Source organism: Oryzias latipes, chromosome 5 (assembly GCF_002234675.1).
Source record: "Oryzias latipes chromosome 5, ASM223467v1".
In the NCBI taxonomy this organism is placed as follows: Eukaryota; Metazoa; Chordata; class Actinopteri; order Beloniformes; family Adrianichthyidae; genus Oryzias; species Oryzias latipes.
Window position 1 is genome coordinate 6,929,037 of NC_019863.2, and position 21,945 is coordinate 6,950,981.

At 43.5% G+C, this 21,945-nt stretch overlaps 1 protein-coding gene across 2 annotated transcripts in view; it reads left to right on the forward strand.

Annotated features, from left to right (window-relative positions):
• The window catches only part of LOC101174417 (chromodomain-helicase-DNA-binding protein 6), an 82,415-nt gene that overhangs the window by 35,960 nt on the left and 24,510 nt on the right, over window positions 1-21,945 (forward strand). For both annotated transcript variants that reach the window (XM_023954827.1, XM_023954828.1), the window contains exons 7-29: window positions 630-695; window positions 823-881; window positions 2,542-2,659; window positions 3,444-3,530; window positions 3,676-3,813; window positions 4,341-4,462; window positions 4,694-4,937; window positions 7,004-7,180; window positions 7,256-7,399; window positions 10,333-10,431; window positions 12,938-13,094; window positions 16,047-16,257; window positions 16,345-16,540; window positions 16,920-17,084; window positions 17,157-17,336; window positions 17,420-17,530; window positions 17,698-17,900; window positions 19,708-19,788; window positions 19,878-19,996; window positions 20,098-20,257; window positions 20,662-20,751; window positions 20,833-20,936; window positions 21,302-21,431. In XM_023954827.1, coding sequence (XP_023810595.1) covers window positions 630-695; window positions 823-881; window positions 2,542-2,659; window positions 3,444-3,530; window positions 3,676-3,813; window positions 4,341-4,462; window positions 4,694-4,937; window positions 7,004-7,180; window positions 7,256-7,399; window positions 10,333-10,431; window positions 12,938-13,094; window positions 16,047-16,257; window positions 16,345-16,540; window positions 16,920-17,084; window positions 17,157-17,336; window positions 17,420-17,530; window positions 17,698-17,900; window positions 19,708-19,788; window positions 19,878-19,996; window positions 20,098-20,257; window positions 20,662-20,751; window positions 20,833-20,936; window positions 21,302-21,431 — 3,161 coding nt within the window. The remainder of the gene's footprint in view (window positions 1-629; window positions 696-822; window positions 882-2,541; window positions 2,660-3,443; window positions 3,531-3,675; window positions 3,814-4,340; window positions 4,463-4,693; window positions 4,938-7,003; window positions 7,181-7,255; window positions 7,400-10,332; window positions 10,432-12,937; window positions 13,095-16,046; window positions 16,258-16,344; window positions 16,541-16,919; window positions 17,085-17,156; window positions 17,337-17,419; window positions 17,531-17,697; window positions 17,901-19,707; window positions 19,789-19,877; window positions 19,997-20,097; window positions 20,258-20,661; window positions 20,752-20,832; window positions 20,937-21,301; window positions 21,432-21,945) is intronic.

Below are 21,945 nucleotides of genomic sequence, written 5' to 3' on the forward strand. Positions count from 1 at the left end.
TGCAGCCCTAATTTAAACAATAAAACCAGAAATACTGAGCGAATTAAAAAAAGAAGTGAAGGATTAAAACAAAAAAACTGTGAATAAGAAAAACCGTTACAATATTTTGTGGAGTTCTGTTTTTCTTCAAGCTCAGCCTTGAAGACACGTAATGATGGCAGTTCAGTTAGTCTCCAACCTTTTCTGTATAACGTTCCAGGCCAAGTTGGCTACAGGCACACGCTTTCTTCCTAAGCTTTGTTCGAGCAAATGGGACTGTCGGCAACAACGGGTCATTTGATGGTAGGGAGTGAGAGAGATGGGCTCTCTGTTTCAGCAGTTTACAAATGTAGGGAGGCAGAAATCCAAAACAGATAAAAATATACCAGTATTACTGCCTCTTGGTGGTGAGAAAATTTCATCCCACTTGTTTGTAGAGTTCACTAAGATCATTGCTCTGCAGCTGGTTGTAACCAGTAAAGAATGATAAACACTATCGTACATTTGAAGACATGAGACCGAGGCAGTAGGAATCCCCTCCGTTCTGGTCAGTGAACAGAAGCCTTCTCGACTGAAGGAAACATTCAGATGTGTTGAACACAAAACTTCCACATTTTCCTTGCAGCTGATCTTCTCTTGTCTTCTTGAAGGAACCCCCAGAGGATGAGGCCAACATCATTGAGAAAATTCTGGCTGTCAGAACAGTCAAGAAAGAGGTAAAGTGGAAGACACGCTGAAGTTACTGACAAAGATTTGTGTGTGTGTGTGTGTGTGTGTGTGTGTGTGTGTGTGTGTAAAAAGGTTCACATATTAATGACTCAGTTTTGAATTTGTCCCCATCAGACTCCATCTAAGGACCAAGAAGAAGAAGCAGAAGAGTTTTATGTAAAATACAGAAATTTGTAAGTCCTGGAAACTACCTTATTTTGACAACGTTTGGATTTATTTATTTGTACCAAATTCTATATGATACTAGTTACACACTGACTAGCAAGTGGGTTAGGTTACTTTTGAGCAAATCCCGTCCAAACTTGTGCTAACCTCTCCCGGTTTTAACTTGAATTGTTGGAAATCAGTGGGAAAATTAATTCCAGAAGAATCAATAACCTAAACTATTATTACAGCGTTCTAGTTACCCAAATCACTTCTAAGACTTTCTGGAAGTCTGTTCCAGATTTGTGTAGCATAGAAGCTAAATGCAACGTCTCCCTGGGGCTGAATTTTAGACGGTCCTAATGTGTTTATCAAAATGAAGGTGTGTGTCCATGACTACACTCATGTAGGTATTAGATAAATAGATTGAACGACCTCCAATCGTTTCTGTTCAGCCCCAAAGACAATAACTTCAGTTTTCGTTTTAACTGAAGTAAATTGTCACACATCCAGGCCTTATTGTCCTCAATGCATTTACCAAGAGCCTGTACAGTCTCCTGGTTTGATATATATAGGTGTCATCTGCGTATCCATGGTAACTAATGTTGCTGTACTATGCATTCAGTGAGGGAAATGATTATTTGACCCCACGTTGATTTTGTAGGTTTGCCCACCTAAAAATAAAATTGACAGTCTGTCATCCTGATGGTCAATTCATTTGACCAGTGAGACAGAAAATCCAGAAATCTATTTATATACATTAATTTGCATTTCATTGAGGGAAATAAATATTTGATCCTTCTTGCCAGAAGGATTTACACCCTTATTAGAAAACACAGAGGTCAGATGTTTCTTGTAGTTGATGACCAGGTTTCTGTACATTCAGGAGGAATTTTTGTTCTAGCATTTTTTTTATTTTAGCCATGTTCATATTCAAAAATCTCTGTTCAGAAAGTGTTGTTTTTCATTTTTCCTGATAAGCAAAACCTTTTAAATTTCCACTTCAACTATTTTTTTTTCTATTTTCAAAGTGTTCCCAGTGGTCTTTAAATTCTGATTATGCAGTTTCGAGCTAAAATAAAAAAAAACAGTGTTGCTTTTTAAAACATAGTTTCTGCAGAGCAGCAGGAGCTCATTAGAAATTCGCTTTTGGGTTGTGGGCGGTACTGTTGGGCATGGAAGGTAGTCTAGCTTAATTCCCAGCATGCCTTTGTTTACCTGTCCCACCAGGGACAAGCGCCTCACAAGCCCAAGCTAACATTAGCGTAGCAAAAAACACAACAAGCAATATTGGAGCTATCCAGCCGTTCAGTTTAGAGTTGGATTCCGGCTTAGATGAGGAAAATGAAAACATACACGGATCTATTAGTGCAACTCTGCAAGTTGAGGATTTAGAATTACAGCAGAGAACGCTAGACTTTGGTCCACCCATGGCAGTAGCTGCGTTATAAGTCTAAGCTTTTTCAAACATCCAGTTTGCATCTGATCCTGAACCAACGCGATTTGAATAAAGAAATCATCAGGACGGTTGTTATTGGAGTGTGTCTTTACCCCCCATGCAGGGTTTGTGCACTACATTTTGTTATTGCAGGAAAATTTTACTCATGTAGATGTTGACCTAATGTAAAAACTAACCCTAACCCAGACAGATTTAGTTGACCTTAATAGTCTCTTCCTGTCTTAAATCAGTTCCTACCTGCACTGCAAATGGGCCACCCTGGTAGAACTGGAGAAGGATCCAAGAATACACCAGAAGATTAAACGCTTCAGGACCAAACAGGCTCAGATGAAGCACTTGTTCACAGAGGTAACCTTTACCCTCCATGTGCTTCCTCCCTTTATCACTAAAAAGATTGTCTTGGGGGTGTCAGTTTATCCTAAGACACTAAGATATCCAGGTACTAGGAATTGGCCAAAACCAAAAGTTCTTCAATTTCAATTTCAATTTATTTGTTTAGAGGATAAGCCCCTTGAGATGTATCATCTCGTTTTCAAGGGGGTCCTCAAGGCCCTCAGGGCCCAAAGGGATGACTTTCACTTCCCTGTGGACCCGCCACCTGCAGGAGATCTCAAAAGGGGCCTTTGCAATGTGGTTTAGGTGGAAGGCAGATGTCTTGGCAGCTCAGCACCCAATCAAAGGTCGTCTACTGTAAACTTGACACAATGAGGATCAAGATGATCAGATTGTATGTGCGAGTATGCAACAGCCTGACAGCAGGCCGTTTTTTCTCTTCTACTCCTTCCACATTCATAAATGATGCAACTTCTGGTATCATGAAGATGATGTTGAATAAAACTTCCGAACAATGTGTGGCGTTGCGCTGACTGTCAGGTCAGAGGGGATTTGGGTGCTGAGGATAGTGATGAGCCACAATGATGAATAGTAGATTGATGGCATGGATAAGAGTGGGAACTGTAATTGGTGTTCACCACATTCATATAAAGCAGGTGATTAATAGGAAACTGATTGGATATCCTTTAGTTAAATAGCACCCAACTGTATTGGAGTTTGTTTTAGAAATGAGCAGCGATAACCTGACCTGTCTGTCTGCCCGTGTCTCTGTGTTCATGAGTGTCTGCTCCTTTTAAAGCCCGATGAAGATTTGTTTAACCCAGACTATGTGGAGATAGACCGAGTGCTGGAAGTGGCCATTACCACTGACCCTGAGACCTGCGAGGTAAGTGACATGCACGCAGATACCATTCTTTCTTAAGAAATACCTCCACTGAGAGCATGTGTTACTGCACAGACCCCCCCCCCCCCCCCCCCCCACACACACACACACATGCACTTACAGATGGTGCTTGTGTCTGTTTCTGCAGGAGGTAACTCATTACCTGGTAAAGTGGTGCAGTCTGTCCTATGAGGAGGCAACCTGGGAGTTGCAGGAGGACCTGGACCCAGAAAAGATCAGAGAGTTTGAAGAGATCCAGAAACGTCCAGCAGATCTGAGACATGTGGTGAGTTCTCGGGCTGGAGGAAAAAGCCTTCAGAGAATTGGTGAAAAAAAACATCTGAACCATCTCATGATGTGAGCATGTTGTTGTAACTTTGGGAATTTTTCTCTAGCTGTCATTTTGTTTGAAACTAAACTTCAAAGTATCACTAAAAAATGTCGAATTTATTTGTCCTTTTGTGCTCTTTGAACCTGCATGTTTCTTCTTCTTCTTCTTCTTGCTTGGTGATCCCAGAGGGCCTCCATTCTGTTACACCACAGATTTATTGAGTTATATGTTAATACACCAACCAGCATTTGATGGATGTCCATCTTGTGACTGGTCTTTTCTGTACACTGAAACTCTTTGACCTAAAGTAGGTCAGGTTTTTTAAACATTTGCACGCAGAGGCCTTTATATACAAAACTTACTTCAGTTTCTCTGTCGATGGTGTATTTTTTTATTTCTGGTAACTGCTAAAAGTGGAGTGAATGGGATTTATTATCAAACTGAAAGTTAGCATCAGTGGAGTTTGTCTGTTTCCACGGCAGGAACGCCCCCCCCCAGAAAAATGGCAAAAGTTGGAGAACTCAAGAGATTACCGAAGCGGGAACCAGCTTCGAGAATACCAGTTAGAAGGAATGAACTGGCTTCTCTTCAACTGGTACAACAGGTGAACACATAAAAACCATGTTTCTGTTGCATCTATTAAAACACAGAAAAACACAGTTTCGCGCCCATTCTGATGTTTCACACATCTTAAAAGAAAAAGGATCCTAAAGGAATAAAAGCTTCATGATGTGAAAGCAGCTTAATCTGACTGATAGTCCTCCAACAGGGTTTTTTGGAAATTTCGGCATATTCAAGAGTGAAATAAAATAAATAATCTGTGTCTTCATCCTAGAAAAAACTGCATCCTTGCAGATGAGATGGGATTAGGAAAGACCATCCAGTCCATCACCTTTCTGTATGAGATCTTTAGCATGGGCATCCGCGGCCCTTTCCTCATCATTGCCCCCCTCTCCACCATCACCAACTGGGAGCGGGAGTTTCGTACATGGACTCACATGAACGTCATCGTGTATCACGGCTCGCAGATCAGCCGGCAGATGATCCTGCAATACGAGATGTTTTACAGAGACTCACAGGTACAGTTTGTTTTCACAAGCTCTTTGTTTGCCTCCGTCTGCTGAATGACTGTCATATGAGGAAGTCTGAAAGTCTTCAGTTACGACTTCCTGTTGCAGGCCTTAACTCGTTGACACTTTTCCTTCCAAGAGTTGATGACTGTTCAATGCTCTGAAAATGGAAAACCTCAGGCAAACTTTTGTTTTTGGACTGGTACTTCTCTACTGGTACTTCTCAAGGTTACACCGGGGGGTGAAGGTTGTAAACAAACGAGCAGCTAGCAAAGAAACAAGCTGAAATTGCTCGAAACAGTCAGATCCTGAAGAAGCAAAACAAAATATAAGCGACCTGAACTATAAAACGGAGAAGTATTTTTACGCTTAAATGGACCACCAGAGCAAGCTAAAGTGGTTCTGGTGGTCATTCCTCAAAATGTATGAATATTGAATGTGGGCTCCCACAAGGTTCTATACTGGGTCCTATTTTTTTTTTATGTACAGTGGAGCAAAAAGGTAATTAGTCAGCTCCCAATCGTGCAAGTACTCCCACTAAAAAAGACAAAAGAAGCCTGTAATTTTCATCAAAGGTATACCTCAACGTGAGAGACAAAATTAGTAAAAAAATCCAGAAGTTCACATTGCCTGACTGTATTTGTAAATTATGGTGGAAAATAAGTATGTGGTCACCTACAAACAAGCTAGATTTCTGGCTCTCACAGACCTGTAACGTCTTCTGTAAGAGCATCCTCTGTCCTCCGCTCATTACATGTATTAATGGCACCTGTTTGGACTAGTTATCTCTATAAAAGACACCTGTCCACAACCTCAAACCGTCACACTCCCAACTACACTATGGCCACGACCAAAGAGCTGTCTAAGGACACCAGAAAAAAATTGTTGACCTGCTGCAGGCTGGGAAGACTAAATCTGCAATCGATAAGTAGCTTGGTGTGCAGAAACCAACTGTTGGACCATTATTAGGACTCAAATCCTGCAGTGCATGATCCAGAAGAGGGTTGGGAGAATGTCCTGTGGTCAGATGAAACCAAAATAGAACTTTTGGTAAGAGCTCTACTCATCGTGTTTAGAGGAGAAAGAATGCTGAGTTGCATCCAAAGAACACCATACTTGCCGTAAAGCATGGGGTCGGAAATACCATGCTTTGGGGTTGTTTTTCAGCAAAGGGACCAGGACGACTGAAGAATGAATGGGGCCATGTATCGTCTGATTTTGACTGTAAACATCCCTCCATCAGCAAGGGCATTGAAGATAAATATGGATTATTTTTTCTCTCCTCATAGTTGTCCACATCTATGTCCACACACAAATGTTACTAAAATATTTGTTGGCTCCAAAAATCTTCACATATAAACATGTCAACAGGTACACAATACAACGACCGTTCACACACGCCCACTCTTATGCATAAAGAGCAGCACATGGAAAACATTTCGTTCAGTCACGTATACTGTTGGTTCAACAGTGAGCTAACATCTGTGCTCAGGTGACTGTTCAAGTTCTGCTGGGGTGGGTGATAGAATGCAAAAAATAGGGAGAGTGCCCAGTCATGTCCCCCCTCCCGAAGTAGCAGTGGTAGCCAGGACCCCCCAACACCTGCACGGTAGCAGATTGAGGAAAACCGCCTGCAGGGCAATCACGTCATTCACCCAAACCAGGGGCAGCAGGGAGGTTCAGAGGCACAGGGAGTGCAAGCTCCAGCCCAAGCAGAAGAATACCCCCCCCCCCCCCCCCCCGCCGCGCAGGGGGACCCACATATAATATATACAATACATATAAAACCAATTGAATGCCATTGCATTTAAAGCAGAAAACAAAGTTTAAAAAGGTTGAATAGTTCACAGAGGGGGATATAGGGAACATACAAATGCCTTAGTGAAGATGTTTGAACTTTTGTCACGAAGATGTGTGGACTTATGTAGTGTACTGAATATGTTAACGTAATGTGGTTCTCTTCATGGAAGGAACAAATAAACAGAAGAAGAAGAAAATGGGGAAAGTGAGGATGTGATGCTGCAGGATTCCTGAACCACAGATGCAACCAACCTATCTGCTTCATTCTCGTGCAGGGTAACAACATCCCGGGAGGGTTAAAGTTTCATGGGTTGATTACGACCTTCGAGATGATCATGACCGACTGTCCAGAGCTGAGGAAGCTGCAGTGGCGCTGCGTGGTGATTGATGAGGCTCATCGGTTGAAGAACAGAAACTGCAAACTCCTGGAGGGCCTCAAACTCATGAATCTGGTCAGGAGAGAACCTCGTCTTCTTTTATAAAGACATGGGCAATTTTTAATGACTTTCTTGTGCTTCTCCCGACAGGAGCATAAGGTCCTGCTGACGGGAACCCCGCTGCAGAATTCAGTGGAAGAACTTTTCAGTCTATTGAACTTCTTGGAACCACAGCAGTTTCCTTCTGAAGGGGCCTTTCTGGAGGAGTTTGGAGACCTTAAGACAGACGAACAGGTCAGCAGGTTTCATATAAGGCAATTGTAACATTAAACTCACCTAAACCAGCTGCAGTTTTGATAAACTATTAACATGCTCCTTTCCATGATTAACAAGCAGAAAATACAGCAATCAGAACAGTGTGAAAAGTTCAGAGCCGTTTTGATCAGTTTGCTGCTCTGGAATGTTGATCTGTTGAATAAAGGTTTGAAAGTAATACATATGACTACTCCTGAAGCATAGCAGTGTGAACCATGACTTTGGTTTATTGTACACACAAAATGATTTATTAACTATTTTTTAACCATAGTGTTCCCATGATGCATCTCTCTCCTGCAAGCTTACAGACTCTCACACCCCCAACCTAAATTTAGCTGTCCAACAAAAATGACGAGTTATAGCAGAGCTATCAGCCGAACAGGTTAGATCCAGTTTCCAGCTCAGATGAGGGAAAAAAGACGTTCATGGATCTATTCGTCTGCAGAGGATGCATCAGAATGGGGCGAAGCAGGGAGCTTATGGCTTGCTGTTGTAGGTCCTACATAACACCTACAAGCTTTTTCAAATGGTTGATTTTTATCTGCTCCTGATTCACAATGATTTGAATAAAGAATTAATGGATAGAGCTTAATCATCTTTAGAGACAGTGGTGCTAATAAGTTTAACCTGAAAGAAATTCTCATTTTTTGGTCATTTTTCACAAAATATGATTGATAACGTTTTTCCACTCATAGTTAGTGGTTTGGTTAATCCATTTATTATGAACAAATTCTGTTTACTCTTTTTAAATCCTAATGACAAAAGAAACTTCCCAAACGAACCTGTTCAATAGTTAACATCCCCTCATGATTTTGCTCCGAAGACATAAGCTGACATGAAAGGGTTTGATTGACAGCTAAAGGTAACCATCCTCACCTGTGACTCAGCCTGTAATCAACATGTGTGCTCAAAAGGTCTTGGAGTTTCTGGACTTCCAACAGACACTTGCATCCTTCATTCAGTGCTGCACTGACATATCTGGATCATGGGTCATGGGGAAAGCTAAAGAGTTGTCATAAGATCTATGGGAACTGAGAAGATATCCAGGGAACAGAAAATTCAAAGTTTCATCAAGAAGTGGAAAGTGAGGGGTTCTGTTGAAACCAAACCACTGTCACAAAAATTCTGCCACGACTCCCAGCAAAATCATTAGGGATGCAAAGAAAAACCCACAAAAACTTCAGCTGGGATCCAGGACCCTCTGAAAAACTGGGGTGTGGATGTTTCCACATGGACAATGAGGAGGCACCGGTAAAAAAAATAGGCTGCATGGTTGCGTCACCATAAGAAAGGTTTATTATTTTATTTTTTTGCGCCAACGCCATAGCTGGCTTACAATACGTCTAACAGCACAAAGACACGCATCCAGACTTCTGGACTAAAGACATTTGGAGATATGAGACCAAGTTTGAAGGATTCAATGATTCAACAAGGCCTATGATGAAAAGAACACTGTTTCTTCTGTGAAACACTGAAGTGGATGGATGATGGTTTGGGGATGTGTGAGCTACAAAGGCTCAGGAAACTTGGTCAGAATTGATGGCAGAATTAATGCAGCACGTTATCAGAAGATACTTGAGGAAAACTGTCACTCTTCACCTTGGAGGCTGTACAAGTGATGCACTTAGACATGACAGGGATCCAAAGCACAAGTCCCCCTGTCATTGGTTGCACCGGAATAAGGGGAAGGTTCTGGAGGGGCCGTCTCAGTCCTCCTGACCTCAATATTATTGAGCCGCTCTGGGGAGATCTCAGACGGACAGTTCAAGCAAGACAGCCCAAGAATTGAAAGGAACTTGAGGTTTTCTGCCAAGAAGAATGGTCTGCTTTGCCATTAGAGAAAAGAAACTCAGCCACAACAGATTCCAAGCTATTATTGATGCATAAAGAGGCAATACAAGGGGTTAAAAACCACTCCTGTTCCTACACTTGGTTGTGGGCCCTACCTCTGGCTCGTCTCACACCCTCAGCCTTCCCCCCATCTGGATGAAGCCCCTCTGCTGGTCTATATAAGTTGTAAAGTAAGATAAGCTATTTGTTCTCTAAGAGTTCTGGTACATCAGCTGTCAGTTTTGGGGGAGGATCCATCTTTCATGTGGACACGTCTGAGGTTTCTTCCTTTTTTCCGTAATCCGTTTTTTTTTAGGAGTTTTTCCTTACGTAGAAGGGGGGTCTAAGGGCAGGGATGCCCAGTTTAGCTTAGTCTGTTTAGTTTAGTTCAGTCAGTACCTGCTGAATCCTATGATTCTATGTTCTTTATGATTTCATGTTTATGGTATGAAGCCCATTGAGACGACCACTGTTGTAAGATTGGGCTATATAAATAAAATTGAATCGAATTGAACTGGCGGATGTTAACTTTTGAACTAATGAAGTTTCTGTTGTCATTAGGATTTAAAAAGAGTAAACAGAAATGTTTTGACAGTACATGGCTTTACCCAACCACTAACTATAAGTGGAAAAAAGGTTTGGTGCTATCATTAATATTCTCTGAGAAATTATGAAGAAATCGTCATTTCTTTTAGGGTATGTGAACTTATTAGCACAACTGTATGTTATCCATCGTGGGAAAAATGCAACAAGAACACGTTAAAAACATCAAAAACACTCTTTTGGACTGGGTCTTTAAAGCATTATGTTCTCACAATTGTGGAAACCCTTGGTGAGTCAACTATCCTTTAATTTCTTTTGAAAGTTTTTCAGACTCAATGTCCTGTGTAGTCATTTTGCAGTGTTGCTGAAACTGTGTCTGAATGACTAAAACTAAAAGAATCGGAGCATAACAGATCCTCTGTCAGAATCCCCCCCATGCTTGTGTATTTCAGCTTTAGGAAGTCATCGACATCTGTGGACTGACATGACGCCAGTCCAACATTTTCATTTAGCCATACTGACTCTGTTCTGTCCAACAGGTGAAGAAGCTTCAGTCCATCCTGAAACCCATGATGCTGAGGAGACTGAAAGACGATGTGGAGAAAAATCTGGCTCCTAAAGAAGAGACTATCATTGAGGTGGGGCTGATGGAAGATTGTTCAGAAAGTTCCAACATCTCCACACCTTCACACATCCCACAACGGCCATGTCATCAGAGTATTTCTCAAGAAGACACGACTTGATGCGGTATTTAAAGTCAGATAAGTAGGTGGTGAATGGGAAGGGAGAAAGCATCGTAGTCATGGTCTCTCCAGCGTGTCCTGTTTCTTCCCCGGGGCTCTGCCCAGTGGGACCTGCCCGGAACACCTCTCCAGGGAGGCGTCCAGGAGGCATCAGGACTAGATGCCCGAGCCACCTTAACTGGCTCATCTCGATGTGGAGGAGCAGCGGCTCAACTCTCAGCTGTCTGTGGTGACCAAGCTTCTTACCCCAGCCACCCTACGGAGGAAACCCATTCAATTTTAAAAAGGACAGGATGCCACTTGAGTGTCGCCACAAAGATGCTGATTAGACAGCACAATTATTGCACAGGTGTACCTTAGACTGACCTCAGTGAAAGGCAACTCTTAAAAGGCCATTTTGTTTTATTGGTGGGGGACTCAGACAACCTGTCAGTATCTGGTGTGACCACCATTTGCCTCATGCTGTTTTAATGTTTAGAGGTCATAAATCTAATGTATTTTACATTTATTTAGTGTTTTTGGGGGCTACATTGTGGTGCAGTGGATTGCGCTCCTGCCGCACAATGAGAGGTTCCTAGTTCAAACCCCACCCGAGACCCTTCTGTGTGGATCTTGCATATTTTCTTTGCTCATGTGTGAGATGTCTCCGGCTTCCTTCCACTGTCTAAAAGCATGCTGTATAGGTTAAGTAGTGATTCTAAACTCCCCTTAGGTCTGTTTGTGTATGTTTGTGTGACTCTGCAACAGACTGGTTACCTGTTCAGGGTGTACCCTGAACAGGTAACCAGTTCAGGGTGTACCCTGCCTTCAGCCAGCAGTAGCCGGGACAGGCTCTAGGAACCTTGTCAATCCCAAAAGAGATTCAGTGGTTTCCGAGAGATAATATTCTTGTTTTATAAATTCAACCCCAACAGGCTCAATCCAGTGGTGTTGCATCCCTGTTCCAAGTTGTCTGGGAATATGCAGAGGGTTTTAACTGCAAGGGCATCAGGCCTATAACCAAAACTAAATAGAAAACTTGATCTCCAGATCCTTTGTTACTTACTACTAAAGATGTTCTGGAGACAAAAGCAGATGGAGAAGGTTTGGACTTGTTGAGAGGAGAAACAGTGAGGATGTTGGTGAAAGGATGCTGAGGTTGGAGTTACCAGGAAGCAGGCCTAGAGGAACACCAAAGAGGAGGTTCATGGTTTACAACGTTTGGTTGTGGTGCAGAGGTAGAGCAGTTGACCTCTGATCGGAAGATGTCCCAGGTTCGGTTCCTGCCTTGCCCGCCCATGTAGGGTTGTGTCCTTGGGCAAGACACTGAACCCCACATTGGTCTTGGTGGTGTTAAGGTAGCGCCAGTGTTCTGCAGGGAAGCTGCATCAGTGTGTTAATGTGGGAATTGGACTGTGACTGTAAAGTGCTTTGAACCTTCTAAGAAGGTAGTAAAGCTCTATACAGTTATATTTACCGTTTTTACCATTTTTCATGTCTGCAGATACTGAAGTGTTTTTGTTATTCTCTTTTGTGATGCTAGTTCACAGCATCATTCTCTGTGTTGACTGAATCATTAGCCGCGTTTACATGGGCAAAAGTAATCGGAAAGAACGCCTGATCGGAAAGATAGAGAATACTCTGCCCCGGTCAGACTCGTTCGGATCAGAATTTCTTTCCGATCGAGATAGGTGGGTTATACCGATCGTTTATCCTATTGTGGAGCATGTAAACGGTCATTCCGATCATGTGTCACTTCTGCTCTGATTTACGGCATGCATAGACGGTGTTTCGCTGAGAGAAAGCTTTGGAGCGCATACGGGACCGATCAGCTGCTCTGCGGACGCCCCGTGAAAAGCGCCGCTCTGCTTTCGCCCCGCTTTCGCCCCGCTTTCGCCCCGCTGGCTCTCCCCTCTCTTACACCCCTCACGAGGGGGATGCGGGGGAGGAGCGCTTCGTGCCCCCCGACGCTCACTCGATCCACTGGCACCCGAGTGAGCAGAGGAGCTGGATTAATAACTTCGTGTCTGAGGGGAGGAGGATGCTTGTTCGGTGTGCGTTTTTTTTTGTTTTGTTATGTGTGGGAGAATTCAGACTGCGAGCCATCCCGCCGCTCTGGGTTAGCGGCTGCAGGACTCAGGAGAGCCGCCAGCTCACGCAGCGAGTTTGGGGAAGCAGAAATAAATGTTGCTCAGTCCTTTTCAACACTACTGCGCATGCCCAAATGATTCATTCCGACCGAAAGTGTGAGCCATGGGAACGTTTGTTCTAATCGGAAAAAGGTTTTCTGATCCCATGTGCACGGGTGAATTTTAACCCGACCATTGATCCGATCAAGATATTCTGCCCATGTAACCGCGGCTACTAAGGTATGAACGGGAAAAAAAACGAAAGTAGTTTTTTCCCTTTTATGTCTCTGTAGGTGGAGCTGACAAACATCCAGAAGAAATACTACAGAGCCATCCTGGAGAAGAACTTCTCCTTCCTCTCCAAAGGAGCAAACCAGCACAACATGCCCAACCTCATTAACACCATGATGGAGCTGCGCAAGTGCTGCAACCATCCCTACCTTATCACAGGTACCCCATTAGATTGCGTTTGTATCCACAGAAATCAGGCTGTGTCCACTGAGCAGTTCTCATGGTCCACATCCTTTTGAAGGAACTCCTCAAGGTCTCAGGTTGCAGCAGTGGTAATGGATCAGCTTGGCCGTCACCCTTCTGTTTGCCCCTTCTTAGGGGACTCAGGGGGGCATCCCAAGGCAGCTGACTAGCTCATGTCCCTGTCTTGTGCTGCTGCTCCTCTTAGCATGCAGCAGTTTGCTAGAAGGTGCAGGTGGTTCTGGTGGAATGATGGCTATGAATCTGATGTAATCAGAAAGGTTCTGCAGGTAAGAACGGGAAGGATGTGATTACTATGACCTGTGTAGCTGTTTTGCTGCTGAGCTAATTCATTGCAGTCAGTATTGTGCGGCTTATTCTTTGTAAAGACAGAAACGTCACACTCGCCACATGGCTAGATTATGCCGGCAGTATAGGAGCATAGGATGGTGGAAGTTGAAAAAGGAGGAGTGCTGTGTGGCTTTCAGGGGGGAGATGAAACAGGTTTTAGGAGACCAGGAGGTTCTTCCAGATGATTGGACAGCTACAACTAAAGTGATCCTGGAGACTGAGAGGACAAAGACAACAGAAAGAAGAAGAGGAAGATGCAACACACGCTGAAGGTGGAGGTGGCAAAGACCAAACAAAGTGAGGACTTGTATGACAGCCTGGACAGAAATTAGGGAGAAGAGGATACAGGTGAGGCAGAGAAACAGAAATGGAACCATCGACTGTATAAGAGAACTGGACTGATCGAATGTGACATCATCCACAGAGAACGGTTCCCTTTCACCTCCAATCAATTCAGTTTCCATTTTCTTGTTGTATAAACGCTGCCGTGTTGGGGCCAGACAGCGTCAGTAAGCAGTGATTGGTCTGAGTCAACATTTCTATGGCAACCAATCTGGCCAATCAGGAGCAACCTTGTTGGAAGGCCACACCCCTTCCACTTTAAAGTGGGCTCTGGAGAATCTGTCAAACACTTTGTGTGTTCAACGTGAGATCAACTGCTTTGAATGAGGCATCTGATTGGTCAGCTTATAACTTGAATACCTTACAATACAGAAGAAAATATAATGAAAAGAAAACAAAAGAGGATTCTTAAGAACATGTTAAAAATGTATCAGATCAAGAATAGTTATTCTGACCAATAGAATGACTGACAGCTGTATATTTCTCCATAGAAATCAATGGGATTTTGGCTTCTTGGAGCCACTTCCTGTTTTGAACACTAGGTGGGGCAAGGCACTCAGTCCAGTTCTCAAATACAGTGATTGGTTGGAAGGATGAGCAGCAGGTTAAGATGGAAATGTGTTGAGAGGCGCTACAAGTGTAATGGAAAATGAACTTTGAAGAGCTGATTGTAAATGGTAAAATGGTAAATGGCGTATACTTATATACCGCTTTTCTACCTACAAGGCCCAAAGCGCTTTACAGTCACAGACCCATTCAACCAGTCACACACACATTTACACACTGGTGGCGGCTCCGCTGCCGAACACTGGCGCCAACCTACCACTAAAGGCAAGGTGGGGTTCAGTGTCTTGCCCAAGGACGCATCGACTCATGGGCGTGCAAGACAGGAATAGAACGTGCAATCTTACGATCATGGGTCGACCGCCCTACCACTGCCGCCATGAGAAACATGTTAGAGAGCAGAAGAACAGAGAAAGTCAGAAGGAGCTGCATTGTGTCTTTGTAGATCCAGAGCAAGTCTAGGACAGGATCCAGGGACAGGAGCTTTGGTTTGGAGAAGGAGGTCTGGAGAACTAGAGAAGAACATTGGGATTGTTCAGGACATGGATGAAGGCTGGAAGACAGTGATGAGATGTACTGTAGGTGGGATAGAGGATATGGAGGTGGGACAGCAACAAGGATCAGCTTTGAGCTCTTTCTGGTTTCCTGTGCTGACGGAAGCACTGACAGATGAGGATAGACAGTAATCTCTGTGGGTCATAATGTGTGCAGATGACATTGTGATCTATAGCGAGAACAGGGACAGGTGGAGGAACATCTAGAGAGGTGGAGGTCTGCTTGGAAAAGAGAAGACTGAAGGTCAGCTGCAGCATCTGTGTGTAAATGAGAGGGACTGAAGTGTTCTTAGAGTCAACAGTCCAGAACAACAGAGAGTGGGAGACGAGTAAAGGCAGGTTGGAACGCGTGGAAGAAGTTTCAGGTGTTATGTGTCGAAAGAGTGTCATCAAGAATGAAAGAAAAGGTGTAGAAGACTGCGGTGAGACATGTTGTTTGTTTAGAGCAGGGGTGCCCAAATCCAGGCCTCGAGGTGTCCTACATGTTTTCCAGCCATCCTGCCAGTGAAGCTCCTTGTTGGCGAAACACACCTGATCCATGTCATCAACAGCAGATAAGTGAGGGTTGCTAGAAACTAGCAGGAGGCCAGCCCTTGAGGCCTAGATTTAGGCACCCCTGGTTTAGAGACTCTGATGCAGAGACAGGAGGAAGAATTTGAGGCAGCAGAGATGAAGATGCTGAGGTTCTCTTTGGGAGGGACCAGGATGGATCAGAAATGAATCCCTCAGAGGACCAGATCATGGTAGATGTTCTGGACATTAATGCTGGAAAAATGATGGAGATGTTTGGACAGGTTGAGAGGAGGAACAGTGATGATGTTGGTGAAAGGATGCTGAGGTTGGAGATACCAGGTAAGACCAAAGAGAAGATTCATCGGTGGAGAGTTGGAAGACATGAGGAGGTTGGTGTGATTGAGGAGCTGTGATGACCTTTACAGAATAAAGCAGAAAGACAAAGAAGACACAGCTTTGTAATGTCCCCCCAAGGGAAAACCTCAGTGTATTTTAGACAGGTGTCACACAGAGCACACAGGACATGTTGGTTCTGAACGACAAGTTTCAGCTGACAGCCAACTGACCACTCCAACCTAGAACTTTCCCATGTTTTTCATTGCTCTAGGAGCTGAGGAAAAGATTCTGGAAAGTTTCAAGAAGAGTCACAGTGCTGACGCGCAGGACTTTCCGCTGCAGGCTATGATCCAGGCTGCTGGAAAACTGGTGCTCATTGACAAACTGCTGCCCAAACTTTTAGCTGGAGGGCACAAAGTCCTAATATTCTCCCAGATGGTTCGCTGTCTGGACATCCTGGAGGATTACCTCATACAGAGACGGTGAGCAGAAGAGGCTGAACAGGAAGGTGGACACGATTCAATTTAAAGGAATGTCAAAGATAACCCCACTCTTTGTGTTTTGCTCAGCTACACATATGAACGCATCGACGGCCGTGTGCGAGGGAACCTGCGTCAGGCAGCTATAGACCGCTTCTGTAAGCCTGATTCTGACCGCTTTGTGTTCCTGCTCTGCACCAGAGCTGGAGGGCTGGGGATCAACCTGACAGCTGCCGACACCTGCATCATCTTTGACTCGGACTGGAACCCCCAGAATGACTTGCAGGTAGACAAAGATTCAATAAACAGTAGCTCAGTTCTCAGTTCTTAAGGGCAGAATTCAGGGCACCCAGAATTGGATCAAAGACAAATTCTGCTCATTTCTGCTAACATGAACCCGGTCATTATCCGGTTCCTCTGCCCACTGAAATGTCCAGGCAGGCTTCATTTCTGACCGTCTTCTGTCAGACGTTTGTGTCCACTGGATTGAATGTTGAAAATGGAAATCGGCTCACTGAAAAGAATGAGCATAAGAAAAGTCAATGATGTTGTTCTTGTTTTCAGTGTGCAGTGGTGAATGTTTTGATTCATTCCATCTTTGTGCTGTTTGATGTAAATGTTCTGTAAATCCTCTGTCCTCTGGTGACATGTAAACGTTGCTGCAGGCTCAGGCTCGCTGCCATCGGATCGGCCAGAGCAAAGCAGTGAAAGTCTACAGACTCATCACCAGAAACTCGTATGAGAGGGAGATGTTTGACAAGGCCAGTCTAAAACTGGGACTAGACAAAGCTGTTCTTCAAGACATCAACCGCAAAGGAAGCCTCAACGGGGTAAGGAGCATGCAGTCCATGCACCTTTCCTGGAGCTTTCACACACTGATGAGTGTGTGTTTGTGGCTACAGGTGCAACAGCTTTCCAAACTAGAGGTAGAGGATCTCCTGAAAAAAGGAGCATACGGAGCTCTGATGGATGAAGAAGACGAGGGCTCCAAGTTCTGTGAGGAAGACATCGATCAAATACTTCAGAGACGAACTCAGACCATCACCATCCAAACCGAAGGCAAAGGCTCCACTTTTGCAAAGGTAGTAATCTTTACAAATAGAACAGACATCATCTGAAGGAAGATGGCGTTTACATTTGGATTTGCTCTTTATCTTTTCCTCAGGCTAGTTTTGTCTCGTCTGGCAACAGAACCGACATTTCACTGGATGACCCCAACTTTTGGCAGAAATGGGCCAAGATTGCCGAAGTAGAAATTGACTCCAGATCTGAGAAGGTACAAAGCAATAAACAGACATAACACAATTAGAAAACACAAATCATTTACGTGTAACGAAAATGAGTGGAAATGTTTAGATTTCAGTTTTCCACTTGCTTCAGTTTTGGCACATCTCTCTTGGCTGGAGTCCAGGTTTTTCTCTCACTTCTCTATTTGTGGTGCAGGAGTCTTTGGTGATTGACACTCCTCGTGTTAGGAAGCAGACACGTCATTACAACTCTTTCGAGGATGACGAGCTGATGGAGTTCTCGGAGCTTGACAGTGACTCTGAGGAGAGGCCTTGTCGAACTCGGCGCTTAGGAGACCGCAGCAGACGATACCTTCGTGCAGAGTGTTTTCGAGTGGAGAAAAACCTGCTAATCTTTGGGTATGAAACATTTTGGACTTCGTGCCTCCCTTTCCACACACAAAATGCGAATCACTTTTCTTCCAATCACACTCTCTGACATATTTAGATGTTAAAATGTTAAAACGGTAAGCATCCTGAGCAAAAGAACAAAGACGTACAAAGCAAAATGTAGTGGCCTCCATTTCTGGATACTGGGAAGGATTTTATGGAACAGAATGATTGTGGAAGGTTCTACCAATCTATTGGTGCCTTAAAGCAAAAATGCCTGTTTGCCAGATTTTTGGTTAATTCTTGGCATAAAGCCTGATTGATTAGGTGTAGGTCATGTTTTGAAGTAAAGGATGCCAAATACTATTTTAGATAAGGAGGGAAGTGGAAAAAAATACAATTTAAAAATCCCGTAACCAGTGAAATTGCCATGTGCCTGATGGTGACAGCCAATCCAAACTATTAAGTAATGTGTAATGATGAGTCAAGTAAGGACAGTGAAAAATAAAACGACACAGACTATTATAAATTATGTTTAGAAAGTGTAAACTGCTAGAGGTAGTATTAAAATATATTAAGGCTCCATAGTCCAAAATTGGGTGTAGCATTTGTAAAATGAGTATTTCCTAACATAAAGGTGAAAACGATTAACCGATTGATAAAGAGTTTTGAGGTGGTGGGTTAGTTTATTTGTAATGGAGTGAATATGAATAGGGAATGATAAATTAGGTACTAACCAGAGTCCAAGGTGTGTAGAAGACATTGTACCCTCAAGAGGAGAGGAATCAGAAAAATGTAAATCGAGGTTTGGTCCTTCTGAATTCATGATGTGTTTCTGAAAATCTGCAGACTATGATTTAGTTTTATTTAGTATAAGTTTATTAGAGTTCAGCCAACGTAGTATTGAGTGAAAGTCATGCTGCAAAGAAACATTCATCTCTACCCTGTCACACTCGGCTTAACCCTTGTGCTATCTTAGATGACCCCACCCTTACATTGACGTGTTCTCCCTACCATGACAAAGGTGGATAAAGGTGGAAAGATTTCATGTAATCCATGGACATCAGTGAAGATCACAAATCATTGAGGGAAAAAAGGTTCAGAGCACTGTCTAGTGGGTCTAGATGACCCAACTCTCAATGGTAAAGTGCCTAGGATAGCACAAGGGTTACAACAATAAATGATTGCATCATCTGTATAAAGATGAATATTATAGTTTGAACAGAAATTTGGCAGGTCATTAAAAAATAGAGAATAGTAATTTCCTTGATCTTTTAGGGATACCTTAGTTTATTCCAGTAAAATTGGACACGCTGCCCCTAAATGAAACACACTGACAGCGATAATGAAAATAAGAATTAAATCACAAGAGGGAAGTATTAGTCAAACCAACTGCAAATAATTTGTCCAGAAGCAGGTAATGATCTACCAAATCAACAGCTTTTATAAGGTCTAACAAAATTGTACCTGGGCACATATTAATGTCAAAGTTAGAAAAAATATCACTGGTGAATTTCATAAGCGCAACGGTGGTTGAAAAGTGCTTCTCTAATCCAGATTGGATAGTTTTCACGCCAGTTTATACCCTAAAACAACATAACCTCATGCCTACTCGTGCCTAGGTGGGCGAAGTTTGACCCAAAGCCTAATCATTTTGATAAATAGAATATCCAATGTTTATGTTTCTCCGGTTCCCGTTAGTGCGGATCACTGATGATGGACAGGAGGACCTTTGATCTTGACTTGGATTCTATCGGTTTCTGCTCATACTGGATGGCTGCAGGATCTCTGATTTGTTTCCAGGTGCTTTAATCTTTTGACCTGTGTTCTGTCCTAGTTGGGGTCGGTGGAAGGACATTTTGAATCACGGTCGCTTTAAGTGGCATCTGACTGAGAGAGACATGGAGATTATCTGCAGGTGAGCATTGCATAGAAACTGGTCTTTCAGGTAAAAATGTCTGTGCTGAACTTTCCTTCACCCACAAACATCCCTTTATTCATCTTCAGGGCTCTGCTGGTTTATTGTCTGAAACACTACAAAGGTGACGACAAGATCAAAAGCTTCATCTGGGACCTGATAGCTCCCAGCAAAGAGGGTCAGGACCAGGCGCTGCTCAATCACTCTGGTGGGCATCGAGTCTTTACTTTCATCTGTATCCACTAAACATCTGTGACACAGCATTTAAGGTCATGAATGTGTAATTGATGTCCCTGTTTGGACACTCAGGTCTGTCCTCTCCCGTTCCTCGGGGCAGGAAGGGGAAGAAGCTGAAGAGTCAGCTGAATGTTCCTGAACAGAAGAATGCAGACTGGCTGGTTCACTGCAATGCCGAGGTGGTGCTGCAAGATGAGAGCTATAAGAAGCACCTCAAGCAGCACTGCAACAAGTCAGTTCAGTCCTGGCTCCTTTCGGGGATGTATTAGTTTGTGTTTTAGCCGGTTCGATTGATCATAGCACTGTGTGAATGGATGTTTTTTTTCTGGCCTTGCCTAATTTACTAACCACAATACAAAAATCGAACACTTTTTTAAAATAATGTTTTTTTTAACTATTATTTTAATCAAACATTTACATGTTTTAAAAAAAAAAAGCAAACAAGCAAATAAGGAACAGCACAGGAACTAACCAGCAAAGGCAGTTGTAGCCTCGCCGTCTTTTCCCCCTAACTTCCTCAATCAGTTACATTTATTTTTCTTTTGCATGGTGGGAATTCATCTGTGAATAATGCAGAGAAAAGAAAGGTTTATGGTCCTGAAGTGTCGGCGTTCCTTGTGTTTGTTTCCCTTTCAGGGTGCTGCTGAGGGTGCGGATGCTGTATTACCTAAAGGTGGAGGTTTTGGGTGAGGCTGCTACTCAGGCTCTGGAGGGAAGACCTGCCAGGTCAGCAGCAGCAACAGGAACATGTGGTTTTCCGTCTAGTTGACTTCTTGATGGACATCTGATGTTTCTCTTCTGCAATAGTGAAATGGAGTTTTCGCTGCCAGACATTGATTACATGGAGATTCCAGCTACATGGTGGGATGCTGAGGCTGACAAGTCGCTCCTCATCGGAGTCCACAAACACGGTAAGGATGGGAACCACTAAATCCTTCTGTCATAGAGACTAAAAATTCAGAGTTACAGCTAAAAAGGACCACAATTAGGAGGGATGTCTGCTAAGTTCAAAGTTTATGATAAGTACCCATGTCATTGCTGATTCCTTAAAAATGCTTCCTTTCTGTTGATGGTCAGGTAGACGGAAACGTGCAAACGTCAAGATCCAAACTGTCAGGAGAAAACTTTAGTAAAAGGTCTTTTTTGAACCTCAAGCATTCTGTTCAAACTGTACATAAGCTAGTCCAAACGTTGGAGACATTTGAGAGGTTTTCTGCTTCAGCAGGATGCTGGTTTGCTGTTTCTGTGCTTGTTTTCACGTCGCGCCTGTTCTCAGGATACGAACGCTACAACGCCATGCGAGCTGATCCAGACCTGTGTTTCCTGGAAAGGGTTGGGATGCCGGATGAGACTGCTCTGTCTGCTGAACAAGGTGGAGGGGAGGGCCCCTCTGAAGTGACCGACAGGTATGTGAGGCTCATTTAAAAATCAGCTTTCTTCTCACCCGAAGCTGATTCACAGGTTTTTAAACAGCCATGTTGTGGAGGTAAAGGAGAACTTGGGCATGGTGAGAACCGGCTGTCAACCTTCACGCTTTATCTGGCGCTGCAAAGCGCCATTAGTTAACACAGTTTAAGCTGAGGATAGGACATGCCTTTCCTGTGAGAAATCCTCCCCAGTGTTGCGATCTTTGAATTTGAAGGACTGGTTGACGCAGGGCAAGGCCAGGATTCACACCTGTGCGTTCCTCTGCATGTAGTCAGGCATGAGCTGGCTGCATCGTTCCTTAAAAAGTGATCATCATTCTTGTTGAGTTCAGCAGGTCAGTGAACAGTGGACCAGTTCTTGCTGCAATCTTTCAGAGAAGATTCAAGGCTACGTTTTTATCAGAATATTTAGTCATTCTCATTTTTATAAATGTCACAAAAAAAGTCTGAAAATGTGAGCAGAGGTTTTCTAGCAAACTGTGTCTAGTTTCAA